At 38.3% G+C, this 24,045-nt stretch overlaps 1 protein-coding gene across 7 annotated transcripts in view; it reads left to right on the top strand.

Moving 5' to 3' along the window:
• The window catches only part of atp8a1 (ATPase phospholipid transporting 8A1), a 154,176-nt gene that overhangs the window by 103,713 nt on the left and 26,418 nt on the right, over nucleotides 1–24,045 (top strand). For all 7 annotated transcript variants that reach the window (XM_048176437.1, XM_048176433.1, XM_048176432.1 and 4 more), the window contains 4 exons: nucleotides 6,180–6,352; nucleotides 9,034–9,217; nucleotides 13,175–13,285; nucleotides 22,330–22,404. In XM_048176437.1, coding sequence (XP_048032394.1) covers nucleotides 6,180–6,352; nucleotides 9,034–9,217; nucleotides 13,175–13,285; nucleotides 22,330–22,404 — 543 coding nt within the window. The remainder of the gene's footprint in view (nucleotides 1–6,179; nucleotides 6,353–9,033; nucleotides 9,218–13,174; nucleotides 13,286–22,329; nucleotides 22,405–24,045) is intronic.

Raw genomic sequence — 24,045 nt, forward strand, 5'->3', positions numbered from 1 at the left:
AAATTATATTCTCCATCATGATTTGAGATGATCCAAAGATCATTTTGATGTCCATTGTAAGCAAGAACAACATTTTGATTGGCCTAGAAATAGTGCAGAATCTTTAAAATGTTCATTTTACGTCATAACATTTCTTTGCTTTAAAATGTTCGACATTCTAAATAATATATTTTGAAGTATGGTCATAGACTTTGGGAACCCGCTGTATATGTTGTTCAAATGGAGCTTATAGGAAAGAGAGGGTTGTGGTTGCACCGCATGGAGCCGTTTAAAAGACGGGAAGGGGCCGTGTACTTAAAACAGAGGTTTGGGACCTTCTTTCATATACACACACATGCACGCGGTACAGGCCAGTAACTCCCTGATGGGAGAATCTATTCTGTTGACTATGAAACCGAAAGCCATCCGCTTTAAAAGAAGGAAACCATTTGAAACGAGCACACATACACCCTACAGGTCACCCGGCCCCTGCAGGGAGGGTCTTGTCTGTTGTCTGTGGAAGTTAAGGGCTCTAGAAACCATTTCACGCAGCTTGCGCACATGCAACGTAACCCCTGATCGGGTGGGCCCAGTCCCGCTGCGAGGGGGGTGGGGTTTAGGCGATGACGGACGGCTCTCGGTCTGTCAAACGGCCGTTTATCGTGATAGATGGAGCAAAAGAAAAAGGGGAGAGAAATAAGAGGTGTGCTCCATAAAGCAGACAGCCACCATTTGAAATGTCAGCGCCTGGTCTCCCATGCATATGCACATGCTTATACAACACACGAAAAGAAAACAAGGAGGAATTCTCGGAGCGCTCAGAGGTCCGGCAGTGGTGGGATTTGCTGTGCTCTCACATTGCAGGAGAAAACAGTCCACCTCCCTTCCCCTTGGTCCTTCTCTTGTTTTTGCGTTTAACAGATTTAACATATTAAGAAAAACAAGATGGATGAAGGAGCCCACTCATCCGGCCTGGAGAGAGGGGTTGAGGTCTTCACCGGACGTAAGAGGGGGTTCATTATGTCAGTGGAGGAAAATGCAAGGCACTTTGGGATGGGTCAAAGAACAGTAACTCAATAATCACATTAAATATGCGGCAGACCGCAGTCCCGTCTGCTGCTCGCAGATGAAAGAGAGCTATAGTGTGCAGATAAGCCGACAGAATGGAGAGATTGTAGAAGAGTTCAAAGGAGGGGAAAAAACGGGGCTGAAAATAGAGATACTACAAAGCACAGAGCGCGTCTTTTAATTTAAAAGAACCATTTTCTTGCCTTTGTAGCATTTAATTTTTTCCCCTTGAAGTCCATTTATAATGTTAGTGAGTTTCATGGACCAGTACAGTCGTAATTTAGTTTCATGATTGTTATTTACTCCTCCTCTACAGGTGCGTTCACAGGATGTAATCGCTGAAGGTCACAAGTTGCTTACTGTAGATGGGCCCACACCGAATTTGTGCTTGCAGAATTATTTATTGTCATTATCACAATTTGATTTTCATTAAAGGGATAGTTCACCCAAAAATGAAAATTTGATGTTTATCTGCTTACCCCCAGAGCATCCAAGATGTAGGTGTCTTTGTTTCTTCAGTAGAACACAAATGATGATTTTTAACTGCAACCGCTGCCGTCTGTCAGTCAAATAATGCTAGTGGATGGGAACTTCTACTATAAGAGTAAATAAAACTTGCATAGACAAATCCAGATTAAACCCTGCGGCTCGTGACGACACATTGATGTCCTATGAAAAGAAACGATCGGTTTGTGCGAGAAACCGAACAGTATTTATATCATTTTTTACCTCTAATACACCATGTCCAACGGCATTCATCACTCGATTTGTTTGGTCTGATCGCGCTCTGACAACGACAGTGATGTCTCGCTCTCATTGAAATATATGCGCGAGACATCACTGCCGCTGTCAGAGCGCGATCAGACCAAACGAATCGAGTGATGAATGCCGTTGGACATAGTGGTGTATTAGAGGTAAAAAATGATATAAATACTGTTCGGTTTCGTGTCTTAAGACATCAATGTGTCGTCACGAGCCGCAGGGTTTAATCTGGATTTGTCTGTCGTGTTTTATTTACTCTTATAGTCCAAGTTCCCGCTGACTTGCATTATACCACTGACAGACGGCAACGGTTGGAGTTAAAAATCATCATTCAAACAAAGACACCTACATCTTGGATGCGCTGGGGGTAAGCAGATAAACATCAAAGTTTCATTTTTGGGTGAACTATCCCTTTAATTCTTAAGTTGTTTTCTCATGATCTCGATTTAATTTTCTTGTGATCTCGTAAAAAAAAGTTAATCTCAAATTTAAAAAGTTTATCTCAACAAAATTTTTCTTGTGCTCAAAGTTTTGTTGATCACAATTTTGTTGTTTTTTTTGACAGTTGACAGTTTTCTTGTTATCACAACAAAGTTCTTTTCTCAATCTCAAATTCGTTTTTTGATTTAATATTTTGATTTATCTTGATTTTAATTTTTGGGTGGTTTCTCAATATCTCAGTTTAATTTCCTTGTGATCTTGACATAAGGCAGTGCATCTAAAACTTTTTTTAGTCACGCCCCCTATTAAACCATTTAAAAACTCTGCCCCCCGCTCCCCTCACACACCTCTGAATACCAAATAATTTCACTAAAAATGATAAACATGGGGGAAAAAAATTAAATTGAAAAGCATGCAATGAAAAACACCTGCAATAGTATCACTTGTAATGTCGTTGAATCAGTGAAAAATATAACGGTAAGGGAGAATAATAGATCAGAACATAACTTTGCGTTAGGTGCCACTTTATAAAGGCAGAACACCAACCGCTATATTCAGGCACTTGAATGCTGTTGCAGTGGCTGGTTTCTTTTTGTTCTTTTTTCTTTCTTTCTTTTTTTTTCTTTTTTTTTTTGCTGATCTTTCGTGCACCCACTTTGACATAAGGTTTTCTTTTCTTAAGATGTCAATGTAAAACTTGTTTTATCTTTTTTTATCTTTTCTTTTTCTTGATCTGCAGGTAACAAAAGCCCTTTATAGGCATTTATAATTCTTTGTTATTGATGTATAACTTCCAAATTCAGTTTATCAAGGGTGGGCAACTTTGGTACTGGAGGGTCACTGTCCTGCAGATTTTAGCTCCAAGCCTCCAACCCTGATTAAAAAAATCACCTGCCTGTAGCTTTCTAGTAAACCTGATGACATTGATTAGCTTGTTTAGATGTGTTTGATTAGGGTTGGAGTCTTGGAGCTAAACTCTGCAGGACAGCGGCCCTCCAGGACTGAAGTTGCCCATCCCTGCAATATATATGAATAAGTCTTGATCATGACAAAACAATACACACAAAAAACATGCATGACCTCTTTGGGCTTCTGTAGCAAATTCATTACCCTGATGAGCAGTTTCTGCCATTTAGATTCTTGAATCTGTTAGTCTTTTTTGATAAGCGTTACTTGTAAAGAATCTGACATATTTCTTGTTAAAATCAACAAAATATTACATCCGTATTCTTTCTCTTCCAAAGCTGAACAGTCGATTCTGTCAGGCAGTAGTGCGCAAGTGGCTGTCTGTCTAGGCATATTTATATACACATGTGAGTGTATGTATGCACTTGCAGTCTTCTATCTGTCATTACTTCATTGCATGACACATGTAACTCGGCCTATATGTCCTTCCGCTCTTTGTTTATAATGTCCGAAATCACATGCTTGAGTTCAGGCATCTCGGTAAAAGGTTTATTAAAGCGTCTAAACCAGCCGTTATCTGCTGGATCTTGGCAGTGTGTGAAAGCGCTGATGTACTGTATATCCCTCTGATGCCTTCTGCCCACTTGCAAAGCAAACACTCTTGAGTCATCAGAATCTGGTTTGCTCGCACAGCCATAACACAGAGTCCTGTTTAAGCCGAGCTTCCTAAGTGGAGACTGGGAAATGGCGATGACTTGTGAGGAAATGGAGACATTGTCCTCTCATTAGTCTTCATAAGCCATCTCATCATCTGATCTTTTACTTTTGGAGACTTATTTATATAACCCACATGAGGACACCTACAGAATGGGCTCCACATATTAGAGAAGCTCTTACAGCTGCACTTCTCTCTTGTTCTCTGAAACCTGAGGCTTCTCTCTCTCTCTCTTTCTCTAAAACCTTGGCTTCTTTCTCTAAATATTTCCTTTGAGCTTAGGTTTCAGAGTCTTGTTATGCCAGGGGAATGCTGATTGGTCCCTGAGGTGTAATCTCACTACCCTTAGGCATCTGCCCTCTTCAACACACATGCACACACAGTTTCTCTCAAATTCAGAAGCGATCATCAGCATTGGTCTTCATTGAAGCTTTTTAATATTTGACAACTACAATGGGGTCTCCCTGCTTGGGTTATGAACCCAACCGGACCCTGAAAATGGCAGACACCTTCTCTCACATTCTCTTTTTGTCTTGTTTTATCATGTATCGGCTGTTAGTGGGTATTTAACTCGGATATTTAGTTTCTGCCTAATATAAGGTTTAGATCTTTGTCAAAAACAGCTGTTTATTTAGTATTTATTTAAAAGCAGCAGTATATCTCAATCTTTCACTATTGTAGTTTTTAGTGTTTTGAATGTTTAGTGTCAGATTTACTTTGCATTTCTACTGCGTACTTAAGGAGATGATAGAGTTAACTTCAAATGTCGGTGTCATTAAGCCAAATTTGATGTCATTTAGATAGCTAGGTTTAAAAAATGCCAACAGTTTAACTAACTTTAACTAAAGTTTAGATTCTCTTCAGACTTTTTCTCCACTATGAGAGTAGTTGACCTAAAAGAGAAAACTAAACATAAAAGGCCTTAACTCTGACATCCCAGGCTATTTGTAAGACATTTTAAATATTTTTGAGTTCACGTCTGTCGTTATTATTTGTTATTTTATCCATCGAATACAGAAGGGCTTGTTTGTTTCATGGTCTTCACCGAGTTGAAATGTGAAGCAAAAAACATGTTGGACAGCTGTGGAACAGGAGCTGCAGATAGAGACGTGCCTAAATTTGTTTACCCACAATGCTCAGGGACCAGCTTCTTTGAGGAAAGATGAATTTCTGGTGTAATGATTCACATTGACTCTTGCACCATGTCTACAACAAAAGCAAGCGGCGCTACATGACAAAAGCAAGTAGAACCCATTATAAAAAGTGATGCTGTCTGCACTGGATACAGTGATATAGGGGAAAACACTTTTTAGTAGTTGTGTGCAAAAATGTGATCCATATGAATTGTTTCCTCTACTCCCAGATTTTGGATTATTTTATGAGTGCCCTATCATCTATCATTCCAGCACATGAGAGGCAGGAGCTGTGTGATTTTTATGGGAGATTTATATGGAGTACAGCAGCATACCTAATCCAAACAAAGAAGTGTCCTCCCACACATCCCGAACCCTTACAATAACAGCTTCTTACTACGAGGTATATTTTCTGCTGAAAGTACAATTTTCGCTATTAAAACCGAGTATAAAACAACAGTCAAGTCAAGTCAAAGTTCCCAATTTTTCTTTGGCCCAGTCAGTGTTGATTAAGATCTTCCAGGTTTAATCAACACACAGAAATATTCCTGGCTTCCGATTTGAGCCCATGCAGCTGGAACAGGACATTCCTTTAAAATAACCCATAAACCCAGACGTATACTCTCTTCGATTGCTTTAATAAAACGAGAGAGCGAGCAGAGGGAGGTCTGCAGCTTTGCTAGTGCTTGGGGTAAATTCCCATGCTGTTGTGTTTCCTGGTCATGGCCATTGAAAGGCCTTGTTCTAACAAACGAACCATCACACCCAGCTTTGGCTTTGCTCTTTCTGTGTAATGAAGCGTGCCATATGTGTGTTCTCACTTTGATGCCCTGTGCATTGACGATAAACAGACGTAAACCCCATGTGCAAAAGTGTCTGGTACTCTGCATGCAAAATCCCATGTTATTATTGGGACTGATTACATTGGCATTGAAGGAAAAGGGGGAAATTATCCCAGTGTACATGCGTGGTGTCTCATCAGACATCTCTGAACAGTTTTATGATTTATTGCATTACAAATCCTTTTCATAATGAATTCATTCTTTTGAGTCGCATGGTTTTCAGAGAAATATTTACATACCAGCTGATTTAGTCAGTTATACAATTGTAATAATGTCATTTCACATGAAATGTTTATCAATATAATATGTTATTCCGTACATGTTTGTGTGCAGGGTACCAGGGAGACCCTCAGCCATCACTGCGGCATTCTGGGAGATGCTCTGCACAAGGAAAACGACTTCGCTCTCATCATAGATGGAAAGACGCTGAAGTACGCCCTCACTTTCGGGGCACGCCAGTATTTCCTGGATTTGGCTCTTTCCTGCAAGGCTGTGATATGCTGCAGGTACGTAACTGTACTTGGAGAATTTGTGGAAAATCAGCTACAATAGTTTACTAACAGTAACATAAACGCTTACAACTAATTTTAAAGATCCATTGAGACAGGGGTTTTCAAAATGGGGGCCATAAAGTGCGTCCATGAAAAAATTTGAGAGAAAAAAATGATCTTATATTTTAATATTGGGCAAAAAATACGTAACTGGGTACTTGAAAGTAATTATTATCCAGATAATATTTCAGCTTCTTTTGGTTTAAGTGACAAAAAAAAAAGTTAATCATTTAATTTTGGACACAAAAGTCTTTTTAAAATATAACGCTTAATATTTTTCAGTATGAAAATGTCAAGCTCCCTTTATATTTTATGAAGCAGGTCCGTCACAAGGGCATCATCGTATTTGATGGTCTTTTGCATCAAAAAGTTTGAACCCTAGTAATTAAAGACTTTTTCTAGTTTAACAATTGCTACAAATGCAAGAGGTCTTTTTTCCAGGGTCTAAATAGAGGGGAAAATTGAGAAATTATGCTTAGGATTTTTTTTTTTATACATGTATTTTTATAATGAAAGAGTCCAATTATTACAATACATTTTCACTGTAATCTGATGCTGTTTTAAATGTGCTTCCATTGTTGAACCAAAATACACAGGAAGTTATACTGTCGTGTTCTGCTTAAATTTTTACCTGTTTAAATTTTTAACTGTTTCACAGGTGGGTGTAAATATCTTACCCTTTTTGCCCTCCAGGGAACTGACGCCATCACTGGCCATTTTTCTGATCTTACAAAAACATCAAGTGACTGGCAGACAGTTACAAGGAAATGGCGCTGTGCTGTTTAAGAAACAAATTACCTTCCCTTTAGGTCACAACCTTCCCAATAAACATAATTATTCTACCTCTCAAAGCAGCAATTTACTAATGAGTGTTATTTTTTATAATAGTAGATTGTAGTCAGAATGTCTGTCAGATATTCACAAAGTTAAACTGTGTGTTAGCAGACTAGAATGAACCATTCCAAAAAAACGCTACACAGAGAAAGAAACATATGAGTAACCAATTGAGCGTGACAAGGAACTGCCAAAAATCAGTGTCAATTTCCAGAAACAACGCACACCACAGGTGCCACAGCCATTATGCAATGGTTGATGTAATCTATCCGCTCTGCTTTCGCTAACTACACACACATATACGAACAGCCACACGGTGTCCTGTGGAGAACAGATTTGTGCCTGTAGATGAATAAACTGACTCTAGAGGTCTCCTGCTATATCGGCAGCAATCTCCGGTTCACTGGAGAGCCTTACATCACTCTACATTCATTGCTTATAAGATGACCTGGGAACGTTAAGCCAGGGTTAAACCCCTGAGGAGCTTTTCTAGCCAAAAGCGAGACCTTAATTTAATTTGCTGACACGGATGATGCAGTGCTGTAATGCGCTGCTAGAGTTTGTATATGTTTTTTAAAGGTCAGGAATTCTGGGCTCAGGTCACCATCATGTGAAATGCAGATTAGCCCAGTTTGGGCATCTTTAAGGTGTGAATTCATCTGTTTCTAAATATTATAGACAGTCAGTTTTCCCACACTCAAGAAATCCTAGAAATATCCAACTTTTCTCAAGTTCTGGAAAAGTCATGTAACTTTCTATAGTAAATTGACATTTTTCTTGTTTTCTGGTTTCTCTAAAATATTTAAGCTGGAAATTACTCATGTACAGAACTTGTGTAAAACTTAGAAAGGCTATAGAAATGTTCAATTTGAGAGTCAATTGTTCCTTAGAGTGAATTTGTTTTTTTGTTTTGTTTTTTGACTGAATCACTAGCTGCGTTTACATGGACCCTAATAATCCGATTGTAATCGGACTGGTAGTACAATCGGAATGAAAAAGTCACATGTAACCACGTCAATTGGAATGAGTTGGCCAAATCAGCATTATTCAGCAAAAATCCATTAAATTCATTGAAAGTGCAAGTGAAGACTTTACTTTTACATTTCTATTTCAAATAAATACTGTTCTTTTGAACTTTCTATTCATCAAAGAATCCTAAACATTCTGAAAATGTGTCATGGTTCCTACCCAAATATTAAGCAGCACAACTGTTTAACTGTTTATGATTGTTCTGATGACTCATGTGACACTAATGGCTGATGAAAATTCAGCTTTGCTATCGCTAGAATAAATATATATATTCAAATAGAAAACAGTTCTTTCTTTCTTTTTTTTAAGACAAAAAAGGGTTGCATTTTTCTTTCAAAAGACAATGATGGGAATGTTTCTAAATGGTAACCAGAAGCGATTCTTTCAAGTGCCAGTCATTTTAATTTACTATTTGAACAGTGAATTTTAGTGTGAGAGTTTGCAGCCCTCTTTTAACCTCTCTTTTTGAAGAGACAAATTCATCATATGAAGTCGAGATGTGACCACAGCTGTTAAGGTCACAACACACGGCCAAGAAATCAAATGGTTGTCAGCACTAATAATTGGCGACAAGAAAAATTGCCTCAGATCCCTCTGTAAAGGCACCATTGCAAAAATGCAGTTATGCTATAAATCTCTAATCTTTTTCCTTGTGAAAATATATAAAATATCAATTTCAGCCATTGAGAAATGTTAAAACGAACGTTTCAGCAATGGTCCGCATTAGAGCAAAGATTACTTGTAGTCAAACTGTGTTTTTGTTTTTTTTCCAGGGTTTCGCCTCTGCAGAAGTCTGAGGTGGTTGAGATGGTGAAGAAACAGGTGAAAGTGATCACTCTGGCCATTGGCGATGGAGCCAATGATGTGGGCATGATCCAGACCGCCCATGTGGGTGTTGGCATCTCTGGAAATGAAGGACTGCAGGCTGCCAACTCATCTGACTACTCTATTGCACAGGTGAGAAACCATCAAATTACACATGTCTGCAGGAAGAAAGAATAAGAGTGAGTAAATTAAATAACTTACTGCCAAAAATGACAATGATTTTAAGTTACTAAAAAATTAAGAAAAAAAATTCTAAATGCTTCTATAACTGAAGCCATTATCAGTTCCCTATGTAAACTAATACTTCTGTCTCGTGTCACTACAGTGCGACTCCCAGAAAATGAATCCGGTTCTAGATTATGTATCTAGGTTGAAAGGTTAAAACCTGTGGCTTATAGATTCTGCAGTCTGATATAGCAAAACAGGTCGGTCAGGTCAGTTTACATAGCTGGAGTGTTCTCAGTGAAACGAGACCTGTCCTCCTTATGTAAACTTAATTAAACAGATGTTTTGTAATTCACAGATTTTGATACAGCATGATCTTCATTTGTGCGTTTACCAAAAGAAGAGCTCAAGTGTCGCGGATCGCTGTCAACATTGCTCTCTATCTCTTTCCCTCGTCTCACATTGTTTTGTGCAGTTCGTGGAAATATCCCTCCTAACACTTGTTTTTCTATACTGCCCCAAGCCGTCCATTCACTGGCCTCATGCATCGGATTACTCAAGAAAGCATCTTGTCTTTTCTTAAGTGCCCTCATCGTATTGTAGGTAGAGGTGGGCGGAGGTGGTGGGGAATGCGGGTAGGTTCATAGAAAGTCGCCTGAACTGCCTTCCAGCAAAATGGCTCATATGTGCTGGATCAGACGTCAAACTTTTATGTACACTACTGTCAGCAAGTATCCATGCATCATCTTAAATCCAGTGTTGTTTTGCACTGTAAGGCTTTTCACAATGCTGTTTCTCATCAATTGTTAAACTAGATTAAGATCTTAAACATACAGTACATTGTGGTCTATTTACTACTACTACTACTACTATTGTGTGTACAATAAATAAAAAATATTATAATTTAATTTAATAAAAATAAAATATAAAACTACATATCTACACAGCTTGAGCAAAATACTAAGAAAACTAAGCATTTAAATATTAAAGGATCAGTTCACCCAAAAATGAAAATTCTGTCATTAATTACTTACATTAATTACATGTCATTCTGCACCCCTAAGACCTTCATTCATCTTCGGACACAAATTAAGATATTTTTGATGAAATCTGATGGCTCAGTGAGGCCTCCGTTGAAAGCCACTGAACCTCTCAAGATCCATAAAGGTACTAAAAACATTAAAAACAGTTCATGTGAGTACAGTGGTTCTACCTTAAAATAATAAAGCGACGAGAATACTTTTTGTGTGCCAAAAAAACAAAATAACGACTTGTCAACAATATCTAGTGATTGCCGATTTCAAAACACTGCTTTGAAGCTTTACGAATCTTTTGTTTCGAATCAGTGGTTGAGAGCGCCGGAGTCACGTGATTTCAGCAGTTTAGCCATTTGATAGGAGATCTGAATCACTGATTTGAAACAAAAGATTTGTTAAGTCGTTATTTTGGGTTTTTTGGCACACAAAAAGTATTCTCGTTGCTTTATAATATTAAGGTAGAACCACCAAACTCGCATGAATGGTTTTAAATATGTTTTTAGTCTTGAGAGGATCTTGAGAGGTTCGGTGGCTTTGCTCTTAATAGAGGCCTCACTAAGCCATCAGATTTCATCAATAATATCTTAATTTGTGTTCCGAATATTAACGAAGGTCTTAGGGTGTAGAATGACATGAGGGTGAGTTATAAATTACATTATTTTCATTTTTGTGTGAACTAACTCATCTGACATATTACTGGGGGATATAGAGTGACAACTGATATGTATACAGTATTTTATGTAAGTATTCTGAAATGCTGTTATAAAGATAAAATTTGTTACAAGCTGTCAGAATTGAATGTTATTTTTTGGCCATATTAATAAGAGAAATTGCACCAAATTGCATATTTTTGCTTAGTTTGTTCCCCTGAATTAAAATATGCTATTTTATCCTCTTCTGTGAGTTCAATGTTCTCCTATATAAGCCATAAAAAACCCTGATGTATCCTATACGAAAAAAGATATAAGCAAACTTATATTTTGTCTAAATGTTTCATATGTTAAGAATTACAGGGGTTTAACTGAGTTATGTAAATAATATCAGACTACTGGTGCTGCATCACTGCTGTATTAATTTGTTTTAAACCCAGGCTCTTTAGTTTTGTTTGGGGACCACTTTGAAGATGTGATTATATTGTTTATGTGATGGATAAATCAGTATCTAGGAACACTGCTGTGCTTCATCCCCACATTAGGCCCTCCAAAGATCAGCAGAATTTAAGACTCCACTGTAGTCTGTCTGTCATCAACTCGCTCTCTTCACATACAGAGGTCAAACAACGCCTGTGCCCCTCAAAGGCCCTCCATACCCCTTACATCCCACCCTGCTGTTCCTGCCTTCGTAGGAGTGACCCAGCTGTTTGTTTTACGGGAATGATGTTTATAACGCTGTCACATTCAGGGTGCTCTTGAGGAAATAAAACATGGCATCCCTAGATCATCGATAGTGATCATGTTTACATATAACACATTACTTGTTTACTCTGTCATGGAAGGTCAAGTAAGCCACTAATCTTGAGCACCTGTACAAGTTCAGCTGTTTGCATATTGCGTTTATTTCTGCAATAAGTGATTAGTGAGTGTTTTACATGCACAAACTTATATCCGTTACACTTTGCAACTTATAACTTGTAAGATCATGTCAGTTGTGTTCTTTTATTGGTTTAATTTCATAAACTGCTTAACAAAAAAAACCCAAAGATTTATCCCAAATAACCTGATTTTGCTCTACATGTAAACATCTTTATCAGCATTATGGGGGATTATTTGGTGAGCAAAGCACAGATTTCGTGATGTCAAAACCAGAAAAAAAAAACACAATTTTATGATTTTTTTTTTTTTCCCTCCAGCATATTGTTGTGGGTGTTCACTCTCTCCAACTAAGCAGCTTTGTACCAGTGAAATAGTGTTTTGGTGCTGAGACTGTTTTTGGCATGTAGTGTGCTAAACTCAGCAGAAATGCTCTGTAAATATATTTATCAACACAATCTTTTGTAATATAAGCGTTTATGAAGCAACATTATAAACTGGAGTGAACTACTCATCGACTGTTTGAAAAAAGACATCTGTCTGGCTTGATGAAAGTTAAACACACGATGACAGCAACACAAACAGAACTTTATATTCAGTAAATCTGACAGAATCCAGATGATTTAGGCTGTTTATATCTACAGTTTGGGTGTTGGGTTCCGTTCTGAGTAGATTAAGTACCATTTGAATGTAAATTTGTTTGTTAGATTTCATGACGAGCGGATTTATAATAATTCTCATTGGACAGCTGACCAACCTGAGAAACTTATGCAGTTTAATATAAGTATAAGTCAGTTATTATAAAATACATACACCCGGTTTCACAGACGAGGCTAGTCCTAGACTAAAATGCGTGTTTGAGCTGTTTCAACTGAAAGCAACGTGCACTGACATATTTTAAAATATGCCAGTGTTATTGTTTTGTCTCAAGATGTACACCAGTAATGTTTTTTTTTCTAACGAACATTTATAAAAGCTACTTAAATACCCTAATTGAACTAAGGCCTAATCCTGGCTTAGTCTAAGCCCTGTCTGTGAAACCGGGCCTTAGTGAAGTAACCCAAAATACTTAAAATGTATTTTCTTTGTAAAGCTGCAAAAGCTTTTCTCTCTTCCTCTGCTTTTCAACAACTAACAAAGTCTTACATGACAGATTGTTGCTAGAATTCTCAGGAATATGGGTGAGAGAGTGTTGGTTTTGTCCCTGCAACTCCAGGCTTCCTGTTGCCCAGCATGGATAAGATTGTCTCTTTAATTTCAAATCCAAAACCGCTTTCAGTGTTGGCCGGGGAACTGCAGATCTTGTGTAAACGAAAGACCTTAATGAACTTATCTCTGTCCTCCCTTCTCTCTCTCAGTTCAAGTACTTGAAGAATCTTCTGCTGGTTCACGGTGCTTGGAATTACAACCGCGTTGCCAAGTGTATCCTGTATTGCTTCTACAAGAACATTGTGCTGTACATTATTGAGGTAAGAAAGACTCTGTACACAATATAAAATTGTTGATTTTCACCCAAAAATGAAAATTGTTGTCTACTTCTCTCTCATGTTGTTTCAAACTCATGAAACATACAAAATGGATGACTAAGCACCAAGCCTGTTATTCCATTAACCATTAATGTCTTTTTCAAGAAGATTGAATGACCACTCTTTGATTAAATTAACTGGCACTGCATGCATGTTGGTAGTGGAGAGTCTCCAGGAATGCGAGGTCTGTCGATGTGAAGCCCACAGGCCATCCATCTGATGGTATTTGACAGTTTCCAGGCCTGGTGCTGATAGCCGGTTCAGAGACCTGACCTGACAAGTTAAAGGGCTGCTATCAGCACCAGCTTTATCATGAGGGGCGTTTGGCCGTTTTGATCTGCAACACACTTGGTTTAGGAGACATTACACCTTGAGGACAAGCTTTAGGTTTCCTCGAGCTGAAAGAAGAGATAGTAGTAGACTAACGGTCTGGAAGCAACATCAGGCCTTTTAAGTCTCTGTTTAATGTCAAAGGTCTTTGGAATACATGAAATGGACCTTTGGTCATGCTAGCCTTGTGCTAGTATGCATTTAGCACAATATGATTTGGGCTGGAATAAACTTGCTGAGCAATTTCATATTTCTCTCTTCACAGGTTTTTTCATCTCTAAGGCAACCAAGTAAAAAGTAAAGCATTCACATTAGCTGTGCAGTTGATGCTTTATCTATGTATTTTATCATTCTTGCATAAAATTTTGAAACATTTCAAAAAGATTTGAAACAGACCAACACCAGTATTCATGAGCTACAATCCCAGCAGAAACATGAGCACTTCAAAAATCCATCTTTTTTCCCCTCGGCCCTTTTGCTCTTGTGTGCCACTTGACCCGTAGACCCTTTTCCCTTCATCTTGATTTTGTTTTATGTGCTGTGGTAAATCTCTGAAAAGCCCCTTAGATTTCTCTCTGTTGGCATCCAGTGCTGCTGTAGATTGTGAGAACAAGAATAAGGAGATGAATCAGATGACCATTGTTTTCTTCTGCCCTCACTGAATTATATAGCATGGTATGGTTTGTGAGGTAGTTCAGCTCATTTCATGGCTTTTTCCTGTTTACACGCTTCTGTGCTGTTTAGATGTGGGAAGCTGCTGTGGTCTTAGTTATGTATAAATGTAGTGAAGTCATGATGATTATTTTCTTTTCTTTTACAGCTCACTGTATTAAATGTGTGGGAATCTTGGAGCCCTGTAGCTGTAAGCAATTATCGCTCAATGAATATGATATTTTAAACATTTTCGGTACTAGTCATGCGGGGTGGCTTTCATGTACTTTTCTTCTGGGTTTTGCCGTGGGGTTGATGTATTTTGTTCCACAATGAAAGCTCCTCTTGAACACAAACATTTCTGACTGTGATCGCATTTCACACTTTCTCATCAATCAAGAAACAAGCCTCTCCTTCCTTCTCTTTTTTCTTAATTTGCATAAGAGGTGGCACAGGAACAACTATGTCCAGTAAACGGCCTTACCCGAACACACCCTCCGAATACTTCTAGCCACTTTTCCTTTTTGTCCTTTTCTCTTTAAGCTCTGCTTTTGAATCTCCAAGAGAACTGAAAAGCACCCTGCTCCTGGAGGTGAATGTATCTCCTCCTCATCCCATCTTTTGTTATGAGCAGAAAATGCACTCCCCCTCTCCATAAGGGGCTTTTCAAATATAATAGGCCAAAGCTTTACTGTTTCCTTGCCTCACACCAAAAACACCTCGGTTTGTAAGGCCCTGACATTCAAGACACTTGCTTCCCAAGGGTCGGTTAAAGGGATACATTTGTCGTCCTAATAGGTTTACCTTCGAGTCCGTGAAGGCTTTTCTTCATCTAATTTTTCCAGATTTTAACGTCAAGGAAGTGAAATAAGGATGTTAGTGGCCATTTTAGCCTTCTCAACATTTGGTTATTTGTGTGCATCTTATCTTTTTTTAGCCATCCAAAATGCTGTAGTACTTTATCAAGGTGTTGCCTATCCGCTGAATTCAAAACTAATAGAGGCTCAACCTGTTGAGATGACCAAGACGTCTTTTCAAGGCATCATAGCTACATTTCCAGTACAAAATCTTTGTACTTCCTTTTAAGATGTCCTCATTTTGGTCAAGAAATGAAAAAAGGCATTTCTTAAGCACCAAATCAGCGAATTTAGAATGATTTCTGAATGACACTGAAGATTGCATTTATTTCAAAATAGTACTGTTTTGACTATTTTTGATCAAATAAATTCACCTTAATGAGCCTGAGAGACATTTTACAAAAACATTTTTACAGACCCCAAACTTTTGAACAGTAGTGTATGCAGGTGGTGCACAGAGTTACTGTTTATGAATAGTGTTCAGTTACTTGGTTTAATTTCAGTTAGTATTCTTTCTAAGAAGGGAGCTATATTTGTAGGCAGTAGATAACAGGGAAGCTCACTAGGTTTTTGGAACACAGCACTCGAATGGTTTGTATTATCCCAGATAGAAGTTTTTTCCATATGTAACCACACCGTAGCACACATGATCTTCCTTGCATTGTCAGACAAATAAGTTTGGGTTAACTTAAACATTTGTCATGCTGGTTTGTTTAGTCCCTGGTTTGTGGTCTTGCATTCTTTCAACATGAGCAAAAATTAACCGGGGAAAAAAAATTCAGAAACTTAGTTGGATTTGCTGCTTTGAGACATGCAAAAAGCCCCACTTACAACCAAATTGCTGTGCTTGCTGTCATTATCCTGCTGGGCTCTTGAGAGCTTGATTGACAGCTCTTCAGCAGGCACCGGCAGGGCTGATGGACAAGTAGCATTTCTGAGGTAATTACAAGAGCCTCATTCAGGCAGAGCAGCAGGCTTAGAGAAAGACTGCAGGCCTGAGAGGGGAGGCAGTCTCACTGGTGCCATCATTATAAAACACCCAACTGGTTCTTTCCATTCTTCTGTCACTCACACTCGCAATTCAATTGGCCGTTCTTATTGTCTTTCCTGCATTTCTTAGGTTTTCTGGAGATTTTTTGTGTTTTACACTACTGTTCAAAAGTATTTTTAGTATTTTCTTCATTTCTCCACATTTCAGTTTTACATGATCCTTTAGAAATCAGTCTAATATTCTGATTTGGCATTCTTATTAATGTTCAAAACAGTTGTTCTGCTTAATGTTTTTGTGGAAAATGTGATACTTTCAGGATTCTTTGGATAGAAAGTTCAAGAGGACAGCATTTATTTGGAAAAGTTTTGTAACCATAATGTCTTTTCTGTCACTTTTGATCAATTGAATGAGTCCGTGCTGAATAAAAGTATTAATTAAAATTGAAAAAGTAAATAAATACTGACCAAAGTTCGGACTTTTGATTGGTAGTGGTACAATTGCTCAATGTATAGACCTTATGTTCTGTTTTCCGGTTTGTATTTCCACAGCATGAAGGTAAGATCTTAAGGATTTATGAATGAGCCTCTCATTTTAAAATCTTCCCGGTCTATTGACATTTTTTATGTCATCCGCATTAAACATTACAATACTCATGATAACTTTTGTTAACTCTACAATAAGTTAATCCACTTCACTTGCTAGTTACTCTTCAACAGCAATGCCCAAACACAAAATTCTAAAGATGGCTTCACACTTGTTTCACTGGTGCATAAGGTCTATACTCAGGGCTGTCAAAGTTAACATGTGCCCTTAATATGTACATATTTTTGCCCATTCATTGAATTTGATATTGCCATTTCATTCTGCTTTTAACAGACTTTTAAAAGACAGAGATCATGAGTTTATTGTGATTATTTTATTCTAATGTCAGCCCTCACCTTAAAGGTGCTAAAGAGGATGTTTTGTTTTATACATTTTTGCAATATTACTTGAAACTGTCTTTACTAACTGATAAAAGACTATTTATTAGGTGCACTGAAAGTAATAACATTAATATACATAATCTGTGCACGAGGTAGGGACTTAAAAACATCAGCCAATCGTTTACGCGATCGGATTGGCCCTCTGGCTTGTCAATCACTGCCGTGACGTTCCTTGTGAGAGATGAGCGCGGCTGCGCTCTCCAGTAACTTTCCACACTCCACTGGCGCCGCATGCAATGTTTTTGTCAGGAGACAGGAGTAACAACTGCAGATTATGAGTTACCTGCGGTGAGTCCGACATAATGAATCCACTAACACGACACAGCGAATGCCGGTGGTAAACACTCGTGTTCCAATACTCGTGCACGAGTTTTGGGAGGCGTTCCTTTGAAATGAGCTGTGAAGGAGGGGGGTTGTTCACACGCATGCGCTCATTTTAAAAACTCAGTAACAGTCTTTGGATTCTCAGTCGACGAAAAAATCCTCTCTATCACCTTTAAACTTTAAGTAAATATAAAATGATATAAATGTTTTCCAAATAATTATTTAATAATTTGCTTCAGAACATTGGCAATACAAAGATATTTGGATTTGTTCTCTTTAATAATATTCGTTTTTATATTTTTCTTGCACAGTATACATTTTTTTTTTCTTCTTGAAAATATGTAGTTGCCTTTTATATTTTATGAAGATTTGTTATAAATAATTGATGGTGGTTTGTAGCCACAGATACCAGGCCATCTTGATCAACTATCCCACTGGAAAAATTAACTAATACCAGTTTAAAGTGGTAAAGCTGTGTTTTTTTTAAATTATTATTATTATTATTATTGCTGATCCAAGGTCAGCCAGATTCGCTAGACCAGCTGCCATGTTCCAGAGCACAGTTAAGCTAGTTTTAGCTGGATTTTCAAGTAGACACATGGTAAAGGAGCAAAGAGGTGCTATCTTATTGTCTTTCCCTTTGGGTCCTTCCTGCCCAACCTTGTACAGAGGACGGGGGTGGAATCACTGATTTCAAAATTCCTTGAAAAATACAGAAAGAGCCCCTCTAGACGAGTCTCGTGGGGACACACAATCTTGCTCTCACACACATACACACCCCCCATGCTTTTTCAGATTGTGCAGCGGAGGGTAGAGGGCAGTCACACCTCCACGCCAAACCGCTCTGAATGAGCCAGAGGAGGAGAAGAAAGAGAGAGCCCTCCACACTATGTCCTCGATCCCTAATGAGCAAATCAATGAATCTCTCTCATTGAAGGAAGCGGGAGAGAGGGGCACTCACAGGACCCAGAGGACCAGGCCAAAACGCTCTCTCATATGCATGTACTGCTGCTCATGAATAGAGGCTTTATTTTGACTTAGCACAACAATATCCTGCAGCCCGTAGCCCCTCAATGAAGCAGACTCTCATTAATTCAGCTCTCTGACCCACCTGTTTGACTACCAGCATGCCATTGGCCATGAAACTGGTGTTTTGTGTATGGCTTTTGATCAAATTGTGTATGTGAGGGATTTCTCAAGTGCAGAATTTGCTTGCGAGGAGGAAAACAACATAACGCGTGATTTGATATTGGTAATTTATTCATGTTACCGTGTGCGAGAGGATTTCAGAAGCTGCAAATCTCTTTTAAAAACAATATCACGGTAGAATGCACCTGATGCAAAGGAAAATGGGAGTTGGAACGGGTGGGCGTGGACGTTGGGGGGGGCGCATCGGGGGAGTGCGGCCAGTCCTCCTCTCTTCCCCTCTCTTTCTTTCTCTACGATGCGGCCGGAGGGGAGGGGTGACAGACATTTGTTTTGGGAACATTTTCACGCATTGGCTCGCTCTATTAGATGAGGGGCTGGTGGGTGTGCTGTGTGTGTGAGGACCGGCGGGGGCTGCAGTCGTAGGGGGTTCTGTCAAAACCCAAAAAATTTGTAGCAATTCACGCTTTCATAATGGAGTTAAATGAAGCGAGGAAATGTCTGCCTGGCCGTGGCACTGCACAGTAATCCTGGGGTCTGCTCAACAGTCGGGCCTCTCACACATGCATACTGAAGGTTGATTGGTCCACACTGATATTTTCACAATAACTGTGGTCCAAAATACAGGAAAGTAGAGAAGCTCACAAGCAAAAGTTGAACAGTGCTCCTCAAGATCTGAGCTGTGACTTGAGTATTTCTTATTCATTTAAATGGGAAATTCTTTCATCGTTTACTCATGTCATTCCAAACCTGCATGTTTTCCTTTTTTCCATAGACCACAAAAAGAGATGTTTGGTAGTATGTTCTGACTTCTTTTTCATACAAGGAAACTGAATGATGACCAGAGGCTTACAGATCAAAAAATGTGATGGAGCACAATAAAAGTATTGTAAAAATTACCGGTACTCCATATGACTTGTGCACTATATTCCAAGCCTTCTGAAGGTGTATGAAAGATTTGTTTGGACAAATGATGTAGTTGTTCACTAATAATCTTTGTGAAGACAGGAATTTAACTTAAAACTTAAATTTCAATCTGTTTGTAATGTAAAGATGTCATGGGACTTGTAATAAAACACAAAATTTGAACTGGCTATGGCTATGTCATTTAAATGGTGCTTTTTCGAGCTTGACATATTGTCAAACATCTACTTTTGTGGTCTACGGATGGAAAAAATTCATACACTACCATTCAAAGTATGGGGTCAGTAAGGTGTTTTTTTTTAATATAAATACTTTAATTCAGCAAGGATGCATGAAATTGTTCAAAAACAAGACTTCTACATTGTTACAAAAATTCAAATAAATGCTGCCCCTCTTTCTCTGAACTTTCTCTTCATGAAAGCATCCTGTGCACGATTATACAACACCCTGAACAGCAATAACTAGTTATCCAAATGTAATTACCAAAACTTTATTTTCTGATTGTTATCAGCTAAATGAAAAGTTTAATTTCTGTTTGTCTTGTTTTTTTTTTTTTTTTTTTTTTTTTTTTTTTTTTTAAAGCTGCTGTCCACGATTTTTGGCCCTCTAGCGGTTAATAAACAGAACTGCACGTGTCTTGCGGAGGAACATTCTAGCCGGAGCTACTTTTCTCTGCGTATGTCTATGGCGGGTCACGCAGTTACTGTGATACTCTGCGGCGAGTCCTACCAGTCCGGTCTGAAATAGTCAGAATATAAACACTTATTATAAGTGTACCATAATGATTCAGGATAAGACAAAAACACCATTTGGAAAATGGATTCATTTTGTATATTCTCATTATATAATTTTTGTACATTTTTAACACAAAAAAAGTTGCGAACTGCAGCTTTAATGAAACAAAAACTCATCCCTACCCTTCTATTCATAAAACAAATCCTGGAAAAACTGTTTTCAGTCATTTTCTCAAGCACCAAATCAGCATATTCTAATGATTTCTGAAGGATTATGTAACACTGAAGACTGGAGTAATGATAAATATTCAGCTTTTCCATGACGGAAATTAATTACATTTTAAAATATATTCAAATTTGATTTGGTAAGCATAAGAGACTTCTTTAGAAATGTTAAGAAATGTTACTGACCCCAAACTTTTGAACCGCAGTCTAGATTGTAATTTTAATTTTTGGAGAACTGTCTGATGAAAATTTGATATCCAATGACCCTGTCTTTTGCCAGATCTGATGTCCTCATTTTTCCATTCAGACACAGGATTTTTGATTATGACTGATTTTATCCACTGTCTTTATAACAGCTGCTGTGTGACATTATCACATTCTCCAGTTTCTAGATGACTGTGACAGAGTTACGTGCCAGACTAGTTAAACTAATAGAGGTATTAAGTGATGAACTCCATCTCCATGGCATATGGTTTAGATATACATTTTCTCTCTTCTCCTATTCATTTGTGGTCTTCTCCCTGGTCTCCACCCTTAAGCCCAATAACTCGCATCTTTTTTTTTTCTTGAAATTGTTAGATCTAGTCCTTTTGCACTGATCTGTTTTTTTTGGTACAATCTTAAATTCATTTTTTGTGATCAGTTATTTCTGCTATGAGACACTGGGGGTTGATCAAGGTGGGAAATGGAGTGTCTGATTTACGAGCAGCTATGATCCCCTCTGGCTGAAGTCATGGGAACTGTTGAAGTGTGTGTCTCTCTCTCTCTCTCTTTCTTACCTCCAGCACTAACGCGCAGGGTTGTCTGCTGAGTAATGATGTGTTAAGTGCAGTTTGTGGCTTCGCATGACAAGATAGTGGAGCTTCTCTATGTTTAGATGTTTTGAAAACCTCAGCAGTGTGTTTGCTATAGCAGGAGCTTAGCAGCTGTTCTTATTGATAGTAGACTATTAATCTTTTTATCAAAATGTAGTGTAATATGTAAAATATGTGTATATTTATAAACAAATAGATATATAAATATTTGTTTATATATATTTGTTTGTCTGCTTGCTTGCTTGCTTACTAAGTATTACTAAAAGTGTTCAAATAATAATAAGTATTATATTATAAAAATGTACAATAGCAGTATTTTCAGTAGTGTTTTTAGTAGTGGTCTCCGACTTTTAGTCCCCACTGTATATAGGAAAAAGTGAACCAAAGCTGGCTTATTTATCCTGCAAGACTGATCTTGGAACAAACCATTTGCAGTGATCCAGTGTATGAGACTGTAGAAAGGACTGATGGGGTCAGTCCACTGCCGGTTTCATGAGAGATCGCTCTCTCTCGGGTAATTTCAAGCACTGAGAGGCCCCACAGAAAACAACAGCCATCGATCAACCTAAATTAAAATCCGCTAGGAGCCAGAGTTAAGCACTCACAAAGTGGGGAATATATGATTAATGATGGTATATATTTACCTTTTAGTCACACATTTATGTAGTAATGATTATCATATGGCCTGTCATTGCCCTTTTAATATGTTGCCTTTTCCTTTAGGACGACTTGGGAAGCATATAGTTATCCCCTCCCCCCACCCAATACATTTCATTACATGTACTAAAAGACAGTTTTGTTCATCGTTTTTGAACGATTTTTTTATTTATTTTATTTTTCTTTATAAATGTATAAATAATAAATAAATAATTTTTATATAAAAAAACCTTTTTGTAATTTTCTTTTTTTGTGCTTTGTTGTGTTTTACCCAATAGAGTAAAATGCCAAATCCTGTTTTATGTTTTGACATGGATCATTTACCATTGTGTTATATTTTTGTCTTTCAGATCTGGTTTGCATTTGTGAATGGCTTCTCCGGTCAGATTCTCTTTGAACGCTGGTGCATCGGCCTGTACAACGTGGTAAGAGTGCATGCATGTGTTTGCCTTCACACATCTGTGTGTGTGTGTGTGGGGGTGTGTGATTTACTCTCCCCTCTTCATTACCGTGAGAGGGAATGTGTTAAAACGCCTCCCCTGTCGCGCTCAGGCAAGAAACTCATTAGCCGCGGCACCCCAGACGGCTCCTTTACTGTGGCCCGTGTCAGCGCCATCCTGAAAAATCTCCCTCTTATTTATGACCGCTTGTCAAGTCCATATTCCCTCCGTGCGCAGAACTATGTCCTGAATGTGCTGCAACAACAGACGCTCATGCCCCAAAGAACTGCGTTAAACAGGTCAGCGGTGGATGATAAAGGAACAGGTTGAATCCAGACACATTTAAATACACACACATGGCCGTTTGGGTGGAGTCCGATGAACTGGGCTGCCTTAGGGTTTGGTGATAGGAATTGATGCTGTTAATTAACAAGTTTTCAACAGGAAGGAAAAAAACGCTTCGGGTGGAGTACGTTTTTCCATCTCGCATAAACAATCGAAGATACGCAGCAGGAAAAATGAATAAGCCACCCGAATCGCTGATTGTCCCGAGAAATTATTTCTTTACGCCTGAACAAAATGTGAACACTGCTTCCCATCAGCCCCATGTAATGGATCATTGGCGTTGTGAGGCCCGTAACAACTCGGCCCGGTGCATTCTCTCTTTATCTGAGAGAGGAGGAATTCCATCACGTCAGAAGGGGTCTGTTGGATGCAACAGGCCTAGACCATCCCTGAATAGAGAAGCTCAGCAGACCATGTCAACCACAGGCAGGCAGCTCCAGCTGGGCCAATGAGAGACACTTACAGCTGACCCCGCAACCCTCTCTGGACCATAATACCACCCCTCTCGCTTTCAACAGCTGCTGCACGCAGAAACGTTAGAGCACCGCAGAAAAATGAAAGCATCCAGGAGATCTACTAACAGGCTGCAGGCACAGTGGCAGATGTTCGTTCAGAATAATTTTTGCACATGGAGGGGAGAGTGCAAATATGATAAATGCCAGAAAGTTACATGCTCATTGAGCTGCACCAAGCAAGCAAACGAAAAAGACAGACAAGGGGAAAATGTCTGGTGCTCAGGCGGGGAAATAGTCCTCTTAGGCTGTTATGAATTTTTAGGTGTTTATTCATTTTTCAAAATGTATTAATTCATTCATTTTCTTTTCATTTATTCACTTTTCATTCATTCATGTGGTTTTCATGCATATAGGTTTTCATGAATACATTTGGTTTTCATGCATTCATTTGGTTTTCTTTCATTCATTCATTCGCTTTTCATTCAATCGGATTTTACTCACTTTCTTTTGGTTTTCATGCATGCATTCATTCAGCTTTCATTCGGTTTTCATTCATCCATTTGGTATTCATTTGTTTGTTTTATCTAGCAGTTTATCATTTTATAAGTAATTTCTGTAATGAGAACTTTTAGACTAATATCCTAGGATAATATCTTGAAAAAAATACATTGCAGTGGGGCCCAAATGTCTGAAACTACTAGTGAAAGTGCTTCTGTTTTACATTTTTCTAATTTAGTACAATTTATTTTCATTACTAATTATATTATGTGCATAATGAAACATTCAGATTAATTTGTTTAATTTCCACATTTGTAATGTAATTTTT

This window comes from Megalobrama amblycephala, linkage group LG23 (assembly GCF_018812025.1).
Source record: "Megalobrama amblycephala isolate DHTTF-2021 linkage group LG23, ASM1881202v1, whole genome shotgun sequence".
Taxonomy (NCBI): Eukaryota; Metazoa; Chordata; class Actinopteri; order Cypriniformes; family Xenocyprididae; genus Megalobrama; species Megalobrama amblycephala.